General features: G+C 42.0%; 1 protein-coding gene across 7 annotated transcripts in view; it reads right to left on the bottom strand.

The window, feature by feature from the left end:
* Positions 1-18,129, bottom strand: part of LOC146628289 (transcription factor SOX-6-like) — a 107,420-nt gene that overhangs the window by 26,249 nt on the left and 63,042 nt on the right. For 4 of the 7 annotated variants that reach the window (XM_085359453.1, XM_085359456.1, XM_085359455.1 and 1 more), the window contains 3 exons: positions 16,216-16,284; positions 7,453-7,807; positions 6,661-6,740 (listed from right to left, as the gene is read on the bottom strand). In XM_085359453.1, coding sequence (XP_085215579.1) covers positions 6,661-6,740; positions 7,453-7,807; positions 16,216-16,284 — 504 coding nt within the window. The remainder of the gene's footprint in view (positions 1-6,660; positions 6,741-7,452; positions 7,808-16,215; positions 16,285-18,129) is intronic. The other 3 variants (XM_085359458.1, XM_085359459.1, XM_085359457.1) reach the window with 2 other exon arrangements.

Below are 18,129 nucleotides of genomic sequence, written 5' to 3'. Positions count from 1 at the left end.
CTATTTGACTCTTTGGATATCAGTGCCCATTTGACTAAAATCCAAATCATTAGTCTGTCACTCTTCACACACGTGATTATTAGCATTTTTGCTTTCTCTTTTTTTGGAGGGGGGCTACATCACTGTAATTCTTTAGAAAACAAAGAGAAGGTGATGATGTTTTGGGTGTCTGCACCTCTGTTTGGACTATCAGATCGTAGTCCACCAGCAGCCTCCTCCATGCTCAGACTGCTCTGTCCCATTAGGGCTGAGTGGAGACTCCCTTCAGCTGGCCTCTTTTAGTGTCCAGCTGCTATTGATCTCAGGAGTGCAAAAAACAAATGAGGTTTTGTCTTTTTTTCAGCAGGTTCGTTTGTGTGTGTGTGTTTGGGGGGGGGGGGGGGGGGGGGGGGGGCATGAACTGCACTGACTATCACTGAGTCGGCCCGGACAGAGGGCAGACTCTAAATATTGCACTTTTGTGTTAAAAAAGATGGTAAAACAGATAGAAAGAGAGACGGGCTGCATAAAGACCTCTGGTTCTCGCTTTTATCAGTCTGTATCAAACATGTTTCTCGTGTATGACAGAGAAGGTCATTCACGCTTTATGTACAGTGTGTTGGCAGTCGGGCAGAAATCATTACCAGGGGCCACATTAAGTTTCCTCACCTTTGTGTCCGTGCCTAACACTCACTAAGCATGGAGACACAAAGCTAGAGATGCTTATGATTTCAGCAAGAATGTCTGCTAAGCAACTGTATGTCCCTCGCATTAGCGGCACACAAAGAGGGCCTTTCTTCAGCAGAAATCTACTGTTGTGAAGGGTCTATTGCAATGCTCTGGAAACAATTGGATGGATCAAGTTCCCACGCCAATAGTGGAACATTTGTGCTATCAGAATTGGTAGGTCAGTTCATGATGGGTCAAGGCTTGCTTAACAGCCTTTACCAGACAGCTTAGTAATGCAGATTTAGATGATTTATAAAGCTGTATAGATATAGATATACAATATAAAACTTTTCAGACGGCACTTTCTGATGGTGACTTTTCCTGTGTGAAATTATTCTTTCTGACCTTCAGTGCCAGCCAGCTGTTTGAATGAGGGCTACAGGGTTCAACTTTGAAACATCTGGAGCAGTCTGACTACAACATCTGTCTATCCTGAACTGAGCATCGATTTGGCATTACAAATGTTTGATGCCAGCTGGTGTGTTTTGACTACAGTATGTAGCAGAGGAGGTTGATAACACAGAACAAATACAATATCATTGTCTGTTTATGGTGCTAACACGATAATGCACAGTTTCCCTTTTTCACAGTTAAAGCTGCATCCAGACTAGAACTGATTTGCCTGTCGTGCAGTACTTTAAACCTGACAGCTGGTATCTGGCTACCCAGGTAACCCTCTAATGTATTTACTACAAGGTCACATGTTAATTAGTGGCATCCTGCGTTTTCAGTGGTGGTCGCTTCAGTCGCTTGCCTGCAAGTTTATCTACGGTCCCGCTCACTTCGCTGTGCCAGTAGTTATCTGTAGCCATTGTAGAGAAGTGCCGTTCGGTTTATATAGTCTCTGGTTGCTACGTCACTCCTGCAAATTTACTGAGACTATCTAAAATTAATAGAATAGGTAAGGCCTCAGTTTGTGGCCTGTCAAGACATCACATCAATTTTACAGTAAATGTAAAATTGATTTGATGTGAAAGAGTAAAAGTAACTACTGTAACCAAAGATAGATTCATATTTTATATCCATACAGATTTTTAATGTATGCATCATCATCATCATAGGTGATGGTAGCAGTAACAGCTGCTCAAATGCAAATATGGATCGATCACAACAGGACAGATGAGCAACAAAATGTGTCAGCTGTCACTGCTGGATGATCATAGCTAGGGCCAACCTTTCCCGTGGCATCAGAGAGGCTAAGAGACAGTACTCCAGGAAAATATCCCATCACTTCAAAGACAGCAGAGACTCACGGAGCCTGTGGCGGGGCATTCAGACCATCACAGATTACAAGCCCCCACCACAGACTTGTGACAGTACTATCCCCCTGCTGAACGAGCTGAACACTTTCTTTGCTCGCTTTGAAGTCCAAAACAGCACCACTGCACAGAAGACCCCACCCCCTCCTGGTGACCAGGTGATGACTCTGTCCCCGGACAGCGTGAGGAGATCCCTCAGCAGGATCAATGCACGTAAAGCTCCGGGTCCTGACAACATTCCTGGTCGTGCACTGAGAGACTGTGCAGTGGAACTCACTGATGTCTTCACAGACATCTTCAACATATCACTCATCCAGGCTGTCGTCCCCACATGTTTTAAAGCCACCACAATCATTCCGGTTCCAAAAAAGTCATCTCCCTCCTGCTTTAATGACTACCGTCCTGTTGCACTTACTCCCATCCTGATGAAGTGCTTCGAACGACTAGTCATGCAGCACATCAAGACTGTCCTGCCCCCCTCCCTGGACCCCTTCCAGTTTGCGTATCGGCCCAATCGCTCAACCGATGATGCCATCTCCACTGCACTCCACTCAGCACTCACACACCTGGACAAAAAAGATTCATATGTTCGAATGCTGTTCATAGACTTCAGTTCAGCATTCAACACTATAATCCCCCAACAGCTCACTCAAAAACTGGTCCAGCTGGGGCTCAACACCTCACTGTGCAACTGGCTGTTGGATTTCCTCACCGGAAGACCTCAAGCAGTACGGGTCGGCAGTAATACATCCAGCACCATCATTCTAAACACGGGGGCCCCGCAGGGATGTGTGCTGAGCCCCCTCCTCTTCACTCTGCTGACCCATGACTGCACTCCATCACACAGCTCAAACCTCTTCATCAAGTTTGCGGACGACACAACGGTGGTGGGTCTCATTAGCAACAGGGATGAGACCGACTACAGAAGTGAGGTGAGACGCCTGGCCACGTGGTGTGCTGACAACAATCTCTCTCTGAATGTGGAGAAGACGAAGGAGATTGTTGTGGACTTCAGGAGAATGCACACCCAACATGCTCCTCTGACCATTGACGGAGCGTCTGTGGAGAGAGTGAGCAGCACCAAGTTCTTGGGTGTGCACATCACAGAGGATCTCTCCTGGACGTACAACACCACAGCACTGGCCAAGAAATCACAGCAGCGTCTCTTCTTTCTCCGCAAACTAAGAAGAGCAGGAGCTCCAGCCCCCATCATGTACACTTTCTACAGAGGCACCATCGAGAGCATCCTGTCGAGCTGCATCACTGTGTGGTTTGGAGCCTGCAATGCGTCCTGCCATAGAACCCTCCAACGCATAGTGAGAGCTGCAGAGAGGATCATTGGTGTCTCTCTCCCCTCCCTCCAGGACATTTACAGCACCCGTCTCACTAAAAAAGCCCTTTGCATAGCGGCTGATCCCACGCACCCAATGCAAAGCTTCTTCAAGCTGCTGCCGTCAGGGAGGAGACTGCGGAGTCTCCAGGCCAGGACCAGCAGACTGAAGGACAGCTTCATCCATCAGGCTGTCAGGAAGCTAAACTCCCTCCCGATTCTGCCCCCCTCTCCCCTCTTCTCCACCACGGTCTCACTGAACTCTGTCACACACACACACACACTCACTCTCTGACGCACTCACTGGCCTGCTCCAGTCACTTTGTGGAGCATTGGACTGCTTAAGCATTGGACCTCATAAGACTTTGTTGTTACACTATCTCTTACCGTACACTACTAAATCCCCATTTGCACTTTGTCTATTTTGCACCACTATGCCTTCTTACTTGAATATTGTATATTGTATATTGCATAGCTTTTTTTTGTTATACGTAAAATTGTATTGTATTTATTTAAATTTTTACTTTTTAATTATTTTATTGCATTTTTCTAATCACTAGGGTTTGAGAGTAACGCAATTTCTATTCTGTGTATGTCCTGTACATGTGGCAGAATTGACAAATAAAGTTGACTTGACTTGACTTGACTTGATATGTTCACTGCATATTGAAATATTGAAAGCAATATGCTGCAATGTTGGGAAGAGCATCAGAAAGCTGCAGCTTATATACTGAACGCGAATACTGCAAATACACCCAGGTCTTGTAAAAATACTAACTGATATCATAACACTACGCAGGTCTTTTTGTACATTCTGCAGCCCACGTTACTGCCCCAAACGGTGCACCTTAAACATTTTATTGATGCAAATGGACTAACTAACAAGACAAGTACCATTATTAAATCTCATCATCAGGATTTCTTTTGACATTATTGTCAAAACAATATTCAAATATGCTGGAAACCAGCACTCCATCTCCTAAAAAATTCCTCAAATAATTGTTTTTTTCCCAGCCTAAATACTTCCTCGGTCTCGCTGCTTTTTTTCTTTTTTTCTTGGCAGTCTCTGACTTGTTTTCAACCGATGCCTTGATGAGAAACTTCCTCTTTCATTCAGATTGCTCTCTCTGCCTCTTATTCTCTGTGTCTCAGGCAGTGTCTAAACGTGAATGAGTTTGCGTCTCTGACATCACTCATCCTCTTACCTCTCACTCACCGTACAGCTCTTTTGATAATTTCAAAGCCAGGAGTGGAGCCAGGAGTGGAGCCTCCCGGCTCCGATCCCCTCAGCGCAGCACGGCGCTTTGCTAAGTCAATAGCGGCTAATGAGGGCCTCGATAAGCGAAAACCACAATACAAATTGAATAAACTGGGATAAGGATTCTTGTTATATCCAAAAGGCACGCTATGGTAACAACTGACATGATGAAGCAGTATTGTTTGCCAGTGAAAAAGCTCGTGAGGGCTTTTGTTTTTTCAGCTGACGGTAGGTAAAGCAGGAAGTGTTAATGATGTGTGATGTTATGTTGTGAAATTCCAAAGCATCTTTAGGGAGTCGAGGTTTTCTTCGTTTTTATTTCACTGATTTGCCCGCTCCCCTGGAAATGTGCTCTGTGATAACCATTATGGATAAGTGCTATTCTCAAAGCACATGTGTCAAGCAATAAAATATTTGATGAATTGTGTGGGCCAGGTGTTGTGCTGTTGGGTTGGGAATTCCTCTGTGATTCATCATAACAGCTTTTGTCTGCCACAGCTGACAAACAGCGGATAAGAGGGCTAGCATTTTGGCAACCTATGGAGCATCATCTTCAACCAATGTGTCACGTTGCTTTATTGAAAAAAAGAAATCAAATGTACAGGAACTCTATTAAAAGTATGAAGAAAGCTCCTGTTCCAGCTTCTGTTTGTATTTCAAGTTCTTTTAGAATAATGATTTGAGCTTGTATGGAATTTTTTTGGAGGTAGTTGCGAATTTTTTAGAGAATAAAAAAGGTGGGAATTATGGTTAGGTTTATGAAAAAGCAAAATCAGAAAACAAATAATGGCAGCAGACAAATTACTGTGGTTGCAGGTAATTCGTTTGCTTCATTTTTTTTAAGGTCAGGACCTACAAGCTGCACAGAGGACACCTCCAAGTGTGGCATTTCTCTCTTTCTCCCAGTTCTTTTGATAACAGTAGACCTTCTGTCTGCTTATTTAACTATGCAGCCATTGTACGTGAAGTTATCACTTCACATGCAAAGCATCTAGTTCTTTTCTATATTGTAGCTTTTGCCAGAGGCTCTTCCAAGGTTAGGTCTACCAGACACTCAACAAGTTGCACAATAGCCTTGGCTTCTTACTCATGACGTTCAAAACAGAAAAGATTTCAAGCTAGATATAGATTAATAGACTGCTGTGTTCTCTAAGACCGCAATTGATGGGAAGTATTAAATTTTTTTATTTTAATCAACATGTCATGTTATATTTTTTTTCTCATTTGGAGTCTTTTTTAAATTTATCTTTTGGTGTTTTTCTTTCTGTTCTTTATTCCTTCTCACTAGACCCTCTCCTGGGTTAAAAGAGGAAACACACAAACAAGGCAGAGGTGTGTCATTCAATACACATCACAAGTGCATAAATGATTTACATATTTCACTCAAAACCCATCTGAATACCACCAGCCCCATTTCTAACCCATCCTAAATAACAGCAAATAGATTCATCTAAACTACTCAGCTAGTTCAATTTTTGCTCTCATCTCAGCTGCTGCTTTTATGTACCTGTCAGTCAGCACTCTGGTATGTTCCCCTAAATGGCGAACAAACAGTCACCCTTTTTTTCTTTGTCTTTTTTTCCAGACGTCATACTTCTGCTGCAGTTGTTTAACTGATTTTTAATGCATTCACTTAAAGACTAGACACAGACTCTGTTCAGTGACTGAATTAAAAGAATTATTAGTGGCACTCTGAAAAAGTATACAGCACAAGTTGGACAAAAACATTTTAATCATGTCATGTCAAGTAAAGTCAGACCTTTGACAACAAAGGCAATAAGATGTTTGAGTCATCGCCAAGTGTGCGGGAGGTTTCACATAATAATACTATTATTAACTGAATCCAGGTGAAAATGAAGCATATCTTACAGAAAAACAGTCACACCCACCAACTTCCACACCCTCACTTTTCATCACTTCATTGTCAGACAGCCTGTTTCTGGTCTTGTTTCAAGTATGTGATCATTTTGTTCTGGTAAGCCATTACTCACGTGTTTTACACAGTTTTAATTTAGAGGAAAAATATCTCTCTATATTCCAAGTAGTATTAAATCACACACACACATTTTTGCTTGTTTGTTTTGATAAATTAGTTTGTGTCTTACCTGTAGTTGTAACGGGCTGAGTCCAGTCGCTGCTGCAGCTGCCATTGCAGATGGAATGAACTGCATTGGGTAATTCTCACCTGTTGAATAACCAAAACAACACATATTGTAGAGCGAGGTCGTGGGGGGTGTACTGCACAAGAACTAACCTGCTCTTTACCTTCAGTCAGGCCTCTCTGTCTCTTTCGCTCTGTCTCGCTCTTTGTCTCCTTCCTTACTCTTCTCATGTTTTTATTCATGCCAAATGAACCATGAAGGGTCACAGAAATTTTATTCAAAGGTTATTAACGCTTGCTGTCGGCGCACTCGAGTGCTTGAGACCAGAGCGAGCAGAGTTCAAGTCCAGAGCTTCCTCATTGTGATGCACTCATAAATTCATATATGAGTATGTGTATAACCCCTACTGTTTGTCCTTAAAAGGCTTTCCATGTCCAAGCCTTTGTTGAAAACAGACCAATGTCAAAGGAGAGTATACAATAATAGCTTTTTAATCCCTTTCTTCATTTCTGCCTCTCTTTGCGGCCTCACGGGAGTGAATGCTCATGCAGTAGGAGTAATATTCGTATGACGGGTCAGTGCTGTACTGTGTCAGGCAAGCACCTGGAGGGATGTTTGCAAGAAAGGAATGTGCAAAAGACTTGATGAAAGCAGGTGGTGCAGACAATCCAATGAAGTGCGGTGCATTTCTTTCTGTGGGCGACTTTAAGTGTTTTTTCTTGAGTCTGTTTGTGCAAAATCCTTACGGTCTGCCGAAACATGCAGTATGCATGCCCTTATTTAAGTGCAACGTACGTGATTTTTCTGAGTGCGTCGCCCTTATGTCTATATTGTTGGGTTGGTGTGCAAAAGGTGAAAACTCTTGGGAGAAAGAGACAGAGAGGGAAAGCGTGAAATTCCATGTTGCAATACATTGGATCTCTGCGCTAATTTTCAGAACATTCCTCACCTGACACATTTCATTAACATAGACTGGGATTCCACTGCGTGTGTGTGTGTGTTTGTGGTGGGGGTGGGATGGGGTTATACCTGGCTTATAGGACATGCCTGGTGGGAAAAGGAAGCCTTGCTGTGCTGCGGCAGCTGCAGCCAGAGACCGCTGGTCGTGAGGAAACACTGGTATCATCAGAGGAGGCATATGACCCTGGACCTGGGAGAGAGAGACAAGAGATGAGAGATATCTGCCAACTGCTGTATCCATTAAATAATACTGACACACAGACACAGATTCACAAACAACAACAGCAAAAAAAAAGCTCCAAGATTTACCAAAAAACTCAAAGATTTGTAAAGAAGAATAAAAATCATGAGCAATGATAGAAAAGGCAGATGAGAAACGAGAAAATCGCAAATAAACAAGGTAAAGAGGTAGAAACAAAAGCAATAAAATAAAACAGAAAGTCAGCAGAGAGAAAGAAAGAATGATTTAAAATGAGAAATCACAAAGGAAGGTTAAAGTGAGGAACGATAAAGATCAGGATGAAAGGAAGGGGAAGACAGGGAGAAGGGAAAAAACAATGCAGGCAATGACATGATCAACTGGTGCATCGAGTTGAAGAACAGAAGCCAAACAACAAATTAAGACGTATACTCTTAAGAGACAAGTGTAAAGATGCCAAGAAAAGGCCTTTAAAACAAGAGAGAGGTTAACAGCTGCCTTTCATGTCAGCTTGAAAGGCTCTTAAAATCTGTGGGTTTGACTAAGTCAAGACGCCGAGGGCTTGAACTGAAAAGAAACAAATCAAAGATGAGCCTGCGGGAATCTATTAGGGCTGACTGCGTTAAACCACCGGACGACCCCACTTTCTTTCCTTCTATCTCTTCCCTTTATCGCAGTCTTTTCTCTTTTTGCATTTTTTTCCTCTGGTTGCCTCTTCTTTTTCTTAAAAAAATGCCCCCAAGGATTGTTTGTATCATTAATAGAGCTCTAGAAGTTACTGGATAACTAATGTTTCAAGTTTAAAAAAAATAATAAAAACAAAAACCCTTGAAAAGGAGAAAGGAAGAAAAGAAGGCAATGTCAAAAAGCCAAAAAGTCCATATTAGGGAGGTCAAAAATCAAAGTCAATCAAATAAATGTCTGATATTAACTAACTTTACTATTAATATTACTATATTTTCTTCTCTGTGATTGATTCCTCAATTAATCAACTTGTGAGGGAAAAAAATCTCAAAGTTTCTTGTCATTTCATGTCTGCTCTTCATTATTCTGGCTTTATCCTGTTTTCAACTTTTCTTTTGTGACTATGTTACACTTTCAGATAAATGTTTTTAGACACTTCCCTCCTCACTTCAATGCCCTCTACCTCCATTTGTCTCCTTTACTACCAATTCATTGACAACGCTGCCCTCTCCCCTCCCACTGACCTCCCAGGGAAGGTTCATCGCTGGAGCTCAAGCATACACAAGCAGCATGTCGCATGATTACTGTGCATATGTGCAGCGGGATTGCCTTGCTGAATTAGTTGAATAAGATGACCGTCTTATGCGCTGTTCGTGGTTAGTGTGTGGATGGATTGAAAGGCTTGAGGTAGAAAGGTTCAAAGTTCCATAGGAAAGAATTATTTCTGAACTTACTGTGTTTGCTCAGGCGATTAATTGATCAACAGGAAGTACATGGACAGATTTTTTTTTATATATACCTGATTAATGCTGAAGAGCATTTTGCTCCTCAGAAATGCTCTCAGAATTCATGAGAATTTTCTGAGAAGAGTTCAAAACTCTTTTTTATCATTGTTAATTGGATATCAACTGGCTTTGGGCTATTGAGTAAACCAAATAGAAATACACTGCTTTGTCCATTCCATCCATCCTCTTCCCCTTATCCAATTCAGAGTCACATGGGTGACTGGAGCCTATCTCAAGTGCCACAGGAAAAGATGCAAGCTAGACTTCGGACCGGTCACCAGTCTGTCGCAGGACTAACACAGACAGACAGACAGGCAACAATTTGCACTCACATTTTCACCTACGGTCAATTTAAAATCACCAGTTGGTTTAAAAGTATATAATTGGTTTAAGAGCAGGCTTCTGCGCACCACTTCAGACAACTACATGGAACAGAGCCGTAGTGCAGCAGCCCTGGTTCAAGTCTGACCCGTGGCCCTTTTCTGTGTGTCTTCCCCTTCTCTCATCACTGTCCTGTCTATCTTCACCACTACACTGTATAATGAAGATAAAAATGCTCAAATGTGTGTAGCCCTGCCAAAACAGAGCATGAGCCACCAACTTGCATGCTTGGTCTGGTATGTGTGGAGCTACAAGTACCACCTGAGCAGCTCCTCTGACAGCACTGATAGGTCACACAGATAAAAAGCCTGATATCTCAGGAGGCAGTCATCACACACACAAGCAAACACACTTGTAGGTCAGTGTACTTTTGAGGCATTCCTATAAACACATGCAGGCAGACAAGAGGGCCGACGTCTTGTGACACAGACAAAAGAGAATGAAGAGAGAAGAAAAACAAGTCTGTGTGTCCGAATGGCTAAAAAAAGAAGGAAAAGAGTGAAGTTGGGGGGTGTAGGTTATAGAGTGGGACAAAATGCCCCCATTCATTGTATTCCTCTGGGAACACTGGGACTGACTGGGGCTGCTTCACTAGCGCAAACACACAAAGATCTCCTTTTACCAAGGGGAGGGGGGGGGGGAGGTTGGATGAATGGACTGGGGAAGGTGGTGCTGCAGGGGCCCCCCTCTGCTCAGCCACTAAGAAAACACGAGGTCCCCTTCCTCTAACTGCCCACCAGACACATCGACATACACACCTAGGCAACAAGGAACATGTGTACACACGCAGACACACACAGAATTAATGGTCCTCTTGTGTAAGGGCAGCAAGGTTAGGGGGCAATGAGTATGTATGTGGTCTGTCTGTACACTGATCTGTTTGAGAAACAGAGAAGACAAAGAAACATAGTTGCCTGATTGCAGCAGGTATGCACAAGTGGATTTGAACCAGTGCAACACTAAACTTGACATTCACAGCATCATCCACCGCTGCAAAGTATGCATGTAAAGTATGTAACCAACTGAAAAACATTAAGTCCTGAAGATTTTGGTGATGTTGCTCTTTGAGTCAACTTTAAAATGAACAAGGAAGAGCCAAATCAATATGTTTTTATTGTTATTTTTAAACTTAGGTTTAACATACTGCACATCATCTCACTACCGTTCTGTCAATATTTAATCTTACCTTATAAATATTGCAAAAATATTTCCACCACTGTCCAGTGCATCCCCAAAACAGGCTTAATGTGTAGAAAATTGCACACTGATGTTACTGCATAATACAATAACTGCAGGTTACTGCAATTACTGTAATTTCTGGCATCATTTGGGAAAATTTCCTGCAACAAAAGCTGCTATTCCAGGACTGCCAACAACTGCCTACAAATTAAATTAAAAGAGGATCGACTTATCAAAAAGGCATGCTTAAAGAAAGACAACACTTAGTTACAGCCAGCAAATATGGCTTCAGAGATGCAAAATAGCTTACACAGAGAATAAAACTATAAAAAAACTGGGGGGAAAATACTCGCTGAAACACATAACCACACATATAACAAACTCTACAAGAAGCAAGTGCTACAGCACATGTACACACACACACAAACACACACGCACACAGTAATTAACCATAGGCCTCGAAGAATAGGAACGTTTTTGAGTTTGATTTAGAATGTGGAAACAGTTGTGATGGACCTCAAATCAGCACACAGCTCCCTTCAGAGAGCAGGACCACAGTAAAGTGAAAGCACCCTAACCAGACTTGGGTCTAATTCTGGGCACTACTATATATTCTCATGGACAAGCTCCTAACCTAATTTTCCTGTAACATCTGAACGTGTTGCACCAGCTGAATAGGTTATAGGTATATTTACTATGAAAGCAAGTAGTTAGTGACTATGTCGAATATTTCTAATAGCTCCGTTTTCAGCCAACTAACAGTGTCACACTGTGGTTCTGGCTAATTCACTTCTGTGTCGGTATAGGACAGATAACTGTGGGGGTAAAGGCTGGACTTTAAAAATCCCGATTTACTGAATGTAGTTTTAATCAAATGATTTAGTGTAACAAAAGTTTCACTAACATAACTGAGAGCTAACCAAGTGTGAAGCTCATCAGTGGCTATAGCTGGTTTTGGACAATGTTGTGCTTCATTTGGATTATCCAGCTGATATACAAACTCAAGTTAAGATTATACATTATGATTTATATATTACGAAAAGTAGCAATTTTGTTGATGATTTGTTAGCTATAGATACTTGAGGAGCTAATGGTGCATTACAAAGGACCAAATATCAGATCACAACGTGGTGCATCACTCCTTAAAACGAAAGCTGATCAGTAGCTAAGGTGGCCCTGAGAGGCCAAACGGACTGCAATTTAAGAAAACACCAGCAATAAGAAAAACGCTGCAAAAGCACACAAAACACAACCCAAATAGGAAAAAACGAGAACAGAAATAGGAAAAAACAGATTTCCAAAAGCACAAGGGAAGTGTTTCTGGGGAGACAATAACCCGACGGACCAGTTGCAGGAATCATGCTAAGAATTGCGCTGGGAGACACTTAAAAGAAGTGGAGGATCTATCGGTTTTGTGAGGAAAGAACAGATGAGCGGTAAGTATGTTAACCTAGCTATTAGCCTAAAAATCCGACATCAGTATCATATGAATCATGATAAAACACACCTACCATGTTTTGGGTTCCTGCAACTGGTCCGTCGGGTTATTGTCTCCCCAGAAACACTTCCCTTGTGCTTATGGAAATCTGTTTTTTCCTATTTCTGTTTTCATTTTTCTATTTCTGTTTTTTCCTATTTCCATTGTGTTTTGTGTGCTTTTGCAGCCTTTTTCTTATTGCTGGTGTTTTCTTAAGTTGCAGTCCGTTTGGCCTCTCAGGGCCACCGCATGATAGAGTTTTCCAAGGTCTTTTCATTACCACCTGGTTGTTGTGCATGCTTAAAAAAAGTTAGGGTATACACAACAGTTTTAAAGCTGTCCATAAACTGCCTTTTTGAGACAGGGTGTATCACGTGATAAATGCAGAAGTGGGGCTAACACAGTTTGGCCTCCAAGCCAAAATCACCACGAGAGCAGATTTTTTTTTCTTTCACTATCTTGTTACACCCACGTGAGCATAATGAAAACACACTATAATTAAAGGACACAGAATTACTGTATGCTGCTTATAGGATTTTTATTTAGGCGAACACACAGGTTAATAGATTGGAGGGAGGGCCACTGTAAAATCGGGAATTAGGCATTTTCCATAGCTGATGAGTCCAATCGACGTTATGGGCTTTCCATGGCTTTCCGAGTCATTGTGTCTGAAGCTGTATTTGCTGATGTAGGAGCTGCCTGTCTATCTAAGCCATTTCCTTGCTCCATTAGTTCTTATGCATGTGTGTGAGTGTGTGGATTATTGTGTTTGTGCCTGTTTGTGTTAAGGCAGGTTTAACACCCCGGCTATTTGCGATCTCACCTTACATCAGCACTTTATCGACAAGGGAAAAGCTTTAGGTGATTAAGAGCAGCAGTGATGAATGTAGAGAGGGGAAGATCAAATCTATTGTGATGCATAAATAATTACATCTGAAACTTATTTAGCTGTCACAGACTGCCAGTACTGTGTCAAAATCCTAAATTATGAACGGCGATCAAAACCATATCGTAGCTTGTAGTTCATCACTGTGTAAATAGAAGCCACATTTCAGCAGAGGGCAGCACACAGAAATCACGGCACAGGATAGAACAGAGTTGAAAATATGAAGCAAAAACAATAAGAAAGCAACACTCGGAGACAAGATCTCAAAGAAAGAAAAGGAGGAGGAGGGGAGGCGAAGGAGGAGACAAGAGTTATAAATGAAGAACAGAGAGAGAGGGAGGAGGAGGAGGAGTGCGGCTTTGCAGTCATTAATTAGCCCGTTAGCTAGGGCCCAGGCGGTGCGGTTAGGGCCTGTGCCTTTGTGGGCCTGAAGGAAATGGGCCACATATGAGAGCCATTATAGGAACCGACTTAACAAAGACACATGCCTGTCAGCCACCAGGCTGGGCTGGGCCACTCTGCCCACGGCACACAAAGAGCCCGCCACCACTGTTTGTGTGTCTGTGTTTGTGTGTTGGTGTGAGCACGCGCACATGTGAGTGTGTGTGCGTGTGTGAGTTTTTGCACATGTGTGTATGTGCACATGTATCTATGTTTGACTGTGTATGTCCTAATGTAGATAATTTGATATCAAATGGCTATAATATTGTTATTGCATAAGTACCATGTGTGAGTTGTTATGCACGTGCAGGCATTTGATCTAATAACATCTGCTGTGTAACATATTTCTTCATACTTGTGTATATGACTCGGCGTGTGCAACCATATCAGAATGGGGCCTTCGGAAACGTTTCTTTAACCCGTGGACATCCCCCGCTGGCCCTCCACACCATTTAAAACCACATGACAGGAAACCTGGGTCACTTTGAACTATGCTCCCCCACCACACTAGCTGACAAACACACTGACACCATCCTGAAACAGAATCCAGAGAAGCAACAACAAGTTGCAGAAATGGAAGAGGGAAAAAAAGCAGTGGAAAACAGCTCCCACTGACTTTTCATTGTCTTCCATTCAGAAACCAGATACACATAAGTCACAGTTTTTCACAAGTCAGCGCTGATCTATAAAACTTTCAGAATCTATTAGGCGTCCAAAAAATAAATGCTAATTAATGACTGATGGTTGGTTGGATGAAGCAATAGATAGCATGAGCTGTTTGAAAGTAAACCCCATGCAGTTTCAACTTTTGCACTTTTCTAGCAGAAACTTTGTTTAGGTTCCTTATTTTTTCCATCTGGACGGCATCTAGTGTTTCAAATTAAGATATGAACAACAACTGGCACTTCTAAAAAGAGGTTTTACCACACTGAGCCCTATTCTTTCAGCTGAAACAGTAGCATTTGGTCAGCTCCTCAGAGTATTGGCCTGAGAGGAGCTCAGGTCTGGATTTGATAAGTGGAAACAGACCAGTGCACCGCCGCCTGTGTGTTTAAGGCCAACACACATCCGACACAGCGTAAACAGCCCGTACCCCAGTGACTAAACCCTGGAGCTTAGCCATAATAATTCTAACTCTCTGTACAGTAGATGCACCATGTGCTGCTTTCTGCGCTTGGTTTGTTTGCTGACAAATGCTATTGCCTTAAAAATAACTTAAATAACAATAAGATGCAGCACAATTTTTTCAGTGAAAACAAATGTTTTTTTTGTTGCATTCATTTTTGTATATTTATGAAAAAGCAGATTGCAGTAATTCTGGCCTTTTCAAATTCAATTCAACAAAGAAAATAAAAGTGAAATACACATTATGCCCTTTACAACAGATGGTTGCAAAGCTCCACATGATAACACTCTGCTCTCAAGAGCCATCTTCTGCATATCTCTTCATTCTAAAAAAAAAAAAAAACATGACACAGTATCCATGCTTCACAGTGTGGAACAGGATCAGAGTAGGAGCTGTTTTTTATGGTCTCACTCTCCCTTGGGGCTAAGAAGGCTAATGAAGTCCAATCCGAGCTTTATTAAGATCCAAGGGTGAGGCCTCATAATAAAAAGATGAAGAGGAAGACGACCAGGGGGGAAAGTAAACCCTCATTAACTATATCACACCTCAGGAGAGTAGGGAGATCCAAAGCTTGGGACCAACAGGGGGTCAAAAGTAGCACGGGATGGACGGATGGCAGAGGATTCAGATTGTGAGCCAACCACTTAAAAAAAATAAACCTGTTAAATTCCCATGTGACAGTCAGCCATGCTGAGCAAATTGATCAGCATTTGGTGCACAGCTGGTGGTAATTTCTTGGTGGGTATGTAGGTAAACAGTGAACACTTCACAAATCTCAGTGCATCAGATGGCTCACTGAAACAGATGTAGGAATAAGAGGAGAAGGAGAACACTGAAAAACTGAACAAGAAGCAGAAGCCAGAAAAGTGAGTTCACACATCTCCCTGCAGGTTTCTGTACACGCTCCACAGATGTTTATCCATTTATGTGCTTAATGGTTAAAAAACGTTACAGTTATCAGGAAATGCTGCAGAGAAAGAGAAAAGAGGAAGAGGATAAGCCTTGAGCACCTTTGGGTATCAATTGCTGAGTAATCAATGCAACAGTGAATGATCCAGCTATAACCAGGGCAATCACTGAGTCACCACTGTGTGTTTTATGTGTGTGTCTGAAGGCTTTTGGTGCTGCTTTCTTAACAGCAGGCAGAGCACAAAAGTAAAGGCCATGACCTCTTGTATTATTTCCGCTTTCCAATTCCACATGATAAGATGATCACGGAACTGCTTGGATAGACAATAATTAGATCATCTGCACAAAGGACAAAAGATAAGAAGTTCTTGGCATCCTCACAGAGATGGACAAGAAACAAAAAGAAACAAAACAAGAGGAGTCTGCAGAGGGCAGGAGGAGTAAATGCAAAGAAAGGTCAAGACTGAAAAAAGGAAGTGTGTGTGTCTGGTTGTATATACGTAGATGTTTAAAGTGTGTTTGGCTACTAACCTGGATCTGTTGCTGAAGAATGTTTATCTTGTGCTGCTGCTGCAACAGCTGCTGCTGCTGTCTGGCAATCTGCACACACACACACACACACACACACACACACACACACACACACACACACACACACACACACACACACACACAGAGCGGAAGAGTGAAAATGATGATAAGAGAAGAAGGATAATCTGTATTTCTGTACCGTGTTCATGTTTCTAAAATATTAAAGAACAAACAGTATGCATACAGTGTGTGTGTGTGTGTGTGTGTGTGTGTGTGTGTGTGTGTGTGTGTGTGTGTGTGTGTGTGTGTTTTAATTGGAAATGAAAGAAAAGCAATACAGGAAAATGTCCATAAATGGCTTGTCAGAAATGGTATGTTGCTCTTAGAAGTCATGGAAGTAAAAAATAAAAAATACAAGGGTTCAAGATGATGATGATGAAAAATGAATCCAAATCTCTTCCCTTTTATGTTATATCATGTTGATTTACACCGTCTTCTCGTGCCATTTTACATTTTAAGGTAAGTGCCTTACAATACTAAAAGGCAAAATTGTCATCTGGTACTCAAGATGATGATGAGGATGTATCTGTCCTCGACAGGTGGCAGACAAAGTGATTTGCTCTTGAAAACTCTCAGTGAGGTCAATCATGTCTCAAATGCAGTACAGTAAATCAAAAACAGGTAGAGAGACTCTGAGTTATGTGTCAGTTTGACCTCAGATTATTATCTCTAAAAAGCCTCGGCTGGTGTGATGGATGGTGCATCCAATCCAAGCAATTAGCAGTGCAGAAGGTTTATGAACAATTCTCTTAACTGACACTGAATCTGTGAGATTGGCATGTTTACTACATCAGCCAACAACACCCAATGTGCCTGTGGAAGCCTCCCCCCTCCCACACACACACACACATAAACAGGAGGGGTGATAATTTTCTCTGTTGTTGTTTTGATGTAAAATTCTCTAATGAAAAACATTCAATGTCAGATGTTAAAAGGCCAAGCATCATCTAGTGATTGACATCTGGGAGCGGCCACTCGTGAGAGGTTAAAGTCCTAAAAGGGACAGTACGTCCTCGACGTGATCCCGCCCATTCTGAACCAGAAAAGTAAAACAGCTGCCCCTCTTTTTTTTTTCCTTGAGAAGTCGTTTAGTATATTTATTCCGAAATGTAATTACAGGCTGCTGAATGGGAGGCGGCGCCCCATTTGCACACATGTCATATTTCATTAAAGGCAGATTTCTCGGGTTTGTCTGTAGGGCATTATCCTATCAAGTCTCAACAGCCAAATGACTGGCTGATATTGGAATCTGTCTTTCTCTTCGCACTCTCCACTTTGCCTGTTTCCTTTGTAAAGCTGTGAAAGGTGGAATGTGTTGTGATGGGAGGTGTGGACTTGTCCAAACAGAGCCTGTCATATGCCAACCTACAGTAACGTGTCGGCAAACAGTAAAAACAAAGAGCAGCTCACCTAAACACTTCTCTTCGTAGGCTCTCGCTTTCTTTCTCTGTCACACAATGTTTTCGTTTTTTTTTTTTTAAATTGCCGTCTGGCACCCTAAGAGACGCTTTTGTTACAACTTTTGAAGGTGCAGTCAAAAGACATACAGATACACCTACACGCGTTTTGTTAGGGACATTTTGTTTTTCCTTTACAAGTTGGGTCTCCTTTGTGGCCATTATGTCAGTTATGATAACATTTTTACAATGCGACTTTGGAAAAAAGAAAAGCTTTGGAATTCGAGGAATTACAGCAAAAAATTACTAACTTGTTACTGGAAAATTATTAAATATCAGGGGGTTTTGTGTCGGATATTGTACACTTTCATAGGTTTAGGACCTTCACATTCAATAGATCAAACAGTTTAAGAGGAAGCCATTCACAAGAAGACAATGCTTTGTGTTAAGTCCTGTT

The sequence above is a fragment of the Diplotaxodon limnothrissa genome, linkage group LG7, assembly GCF_057381915.1.
Source record: "Diplotaxodon limnothrissa isolate DT_005_m linkage group LG7, D_limnothrissa_male_GT1.1, whole genome shotgun sequence".
NCBI classification, from domain to species: Eukaryota; Metazoa; Chordata; class Actinopteri; order Cichliformes; family Cichlidae; genus Diplotaxodon; species Diplotaxodon limnothrissa.
This window is presented reverse-complemented; position numbering and strand designations above follow the sequence as displayed.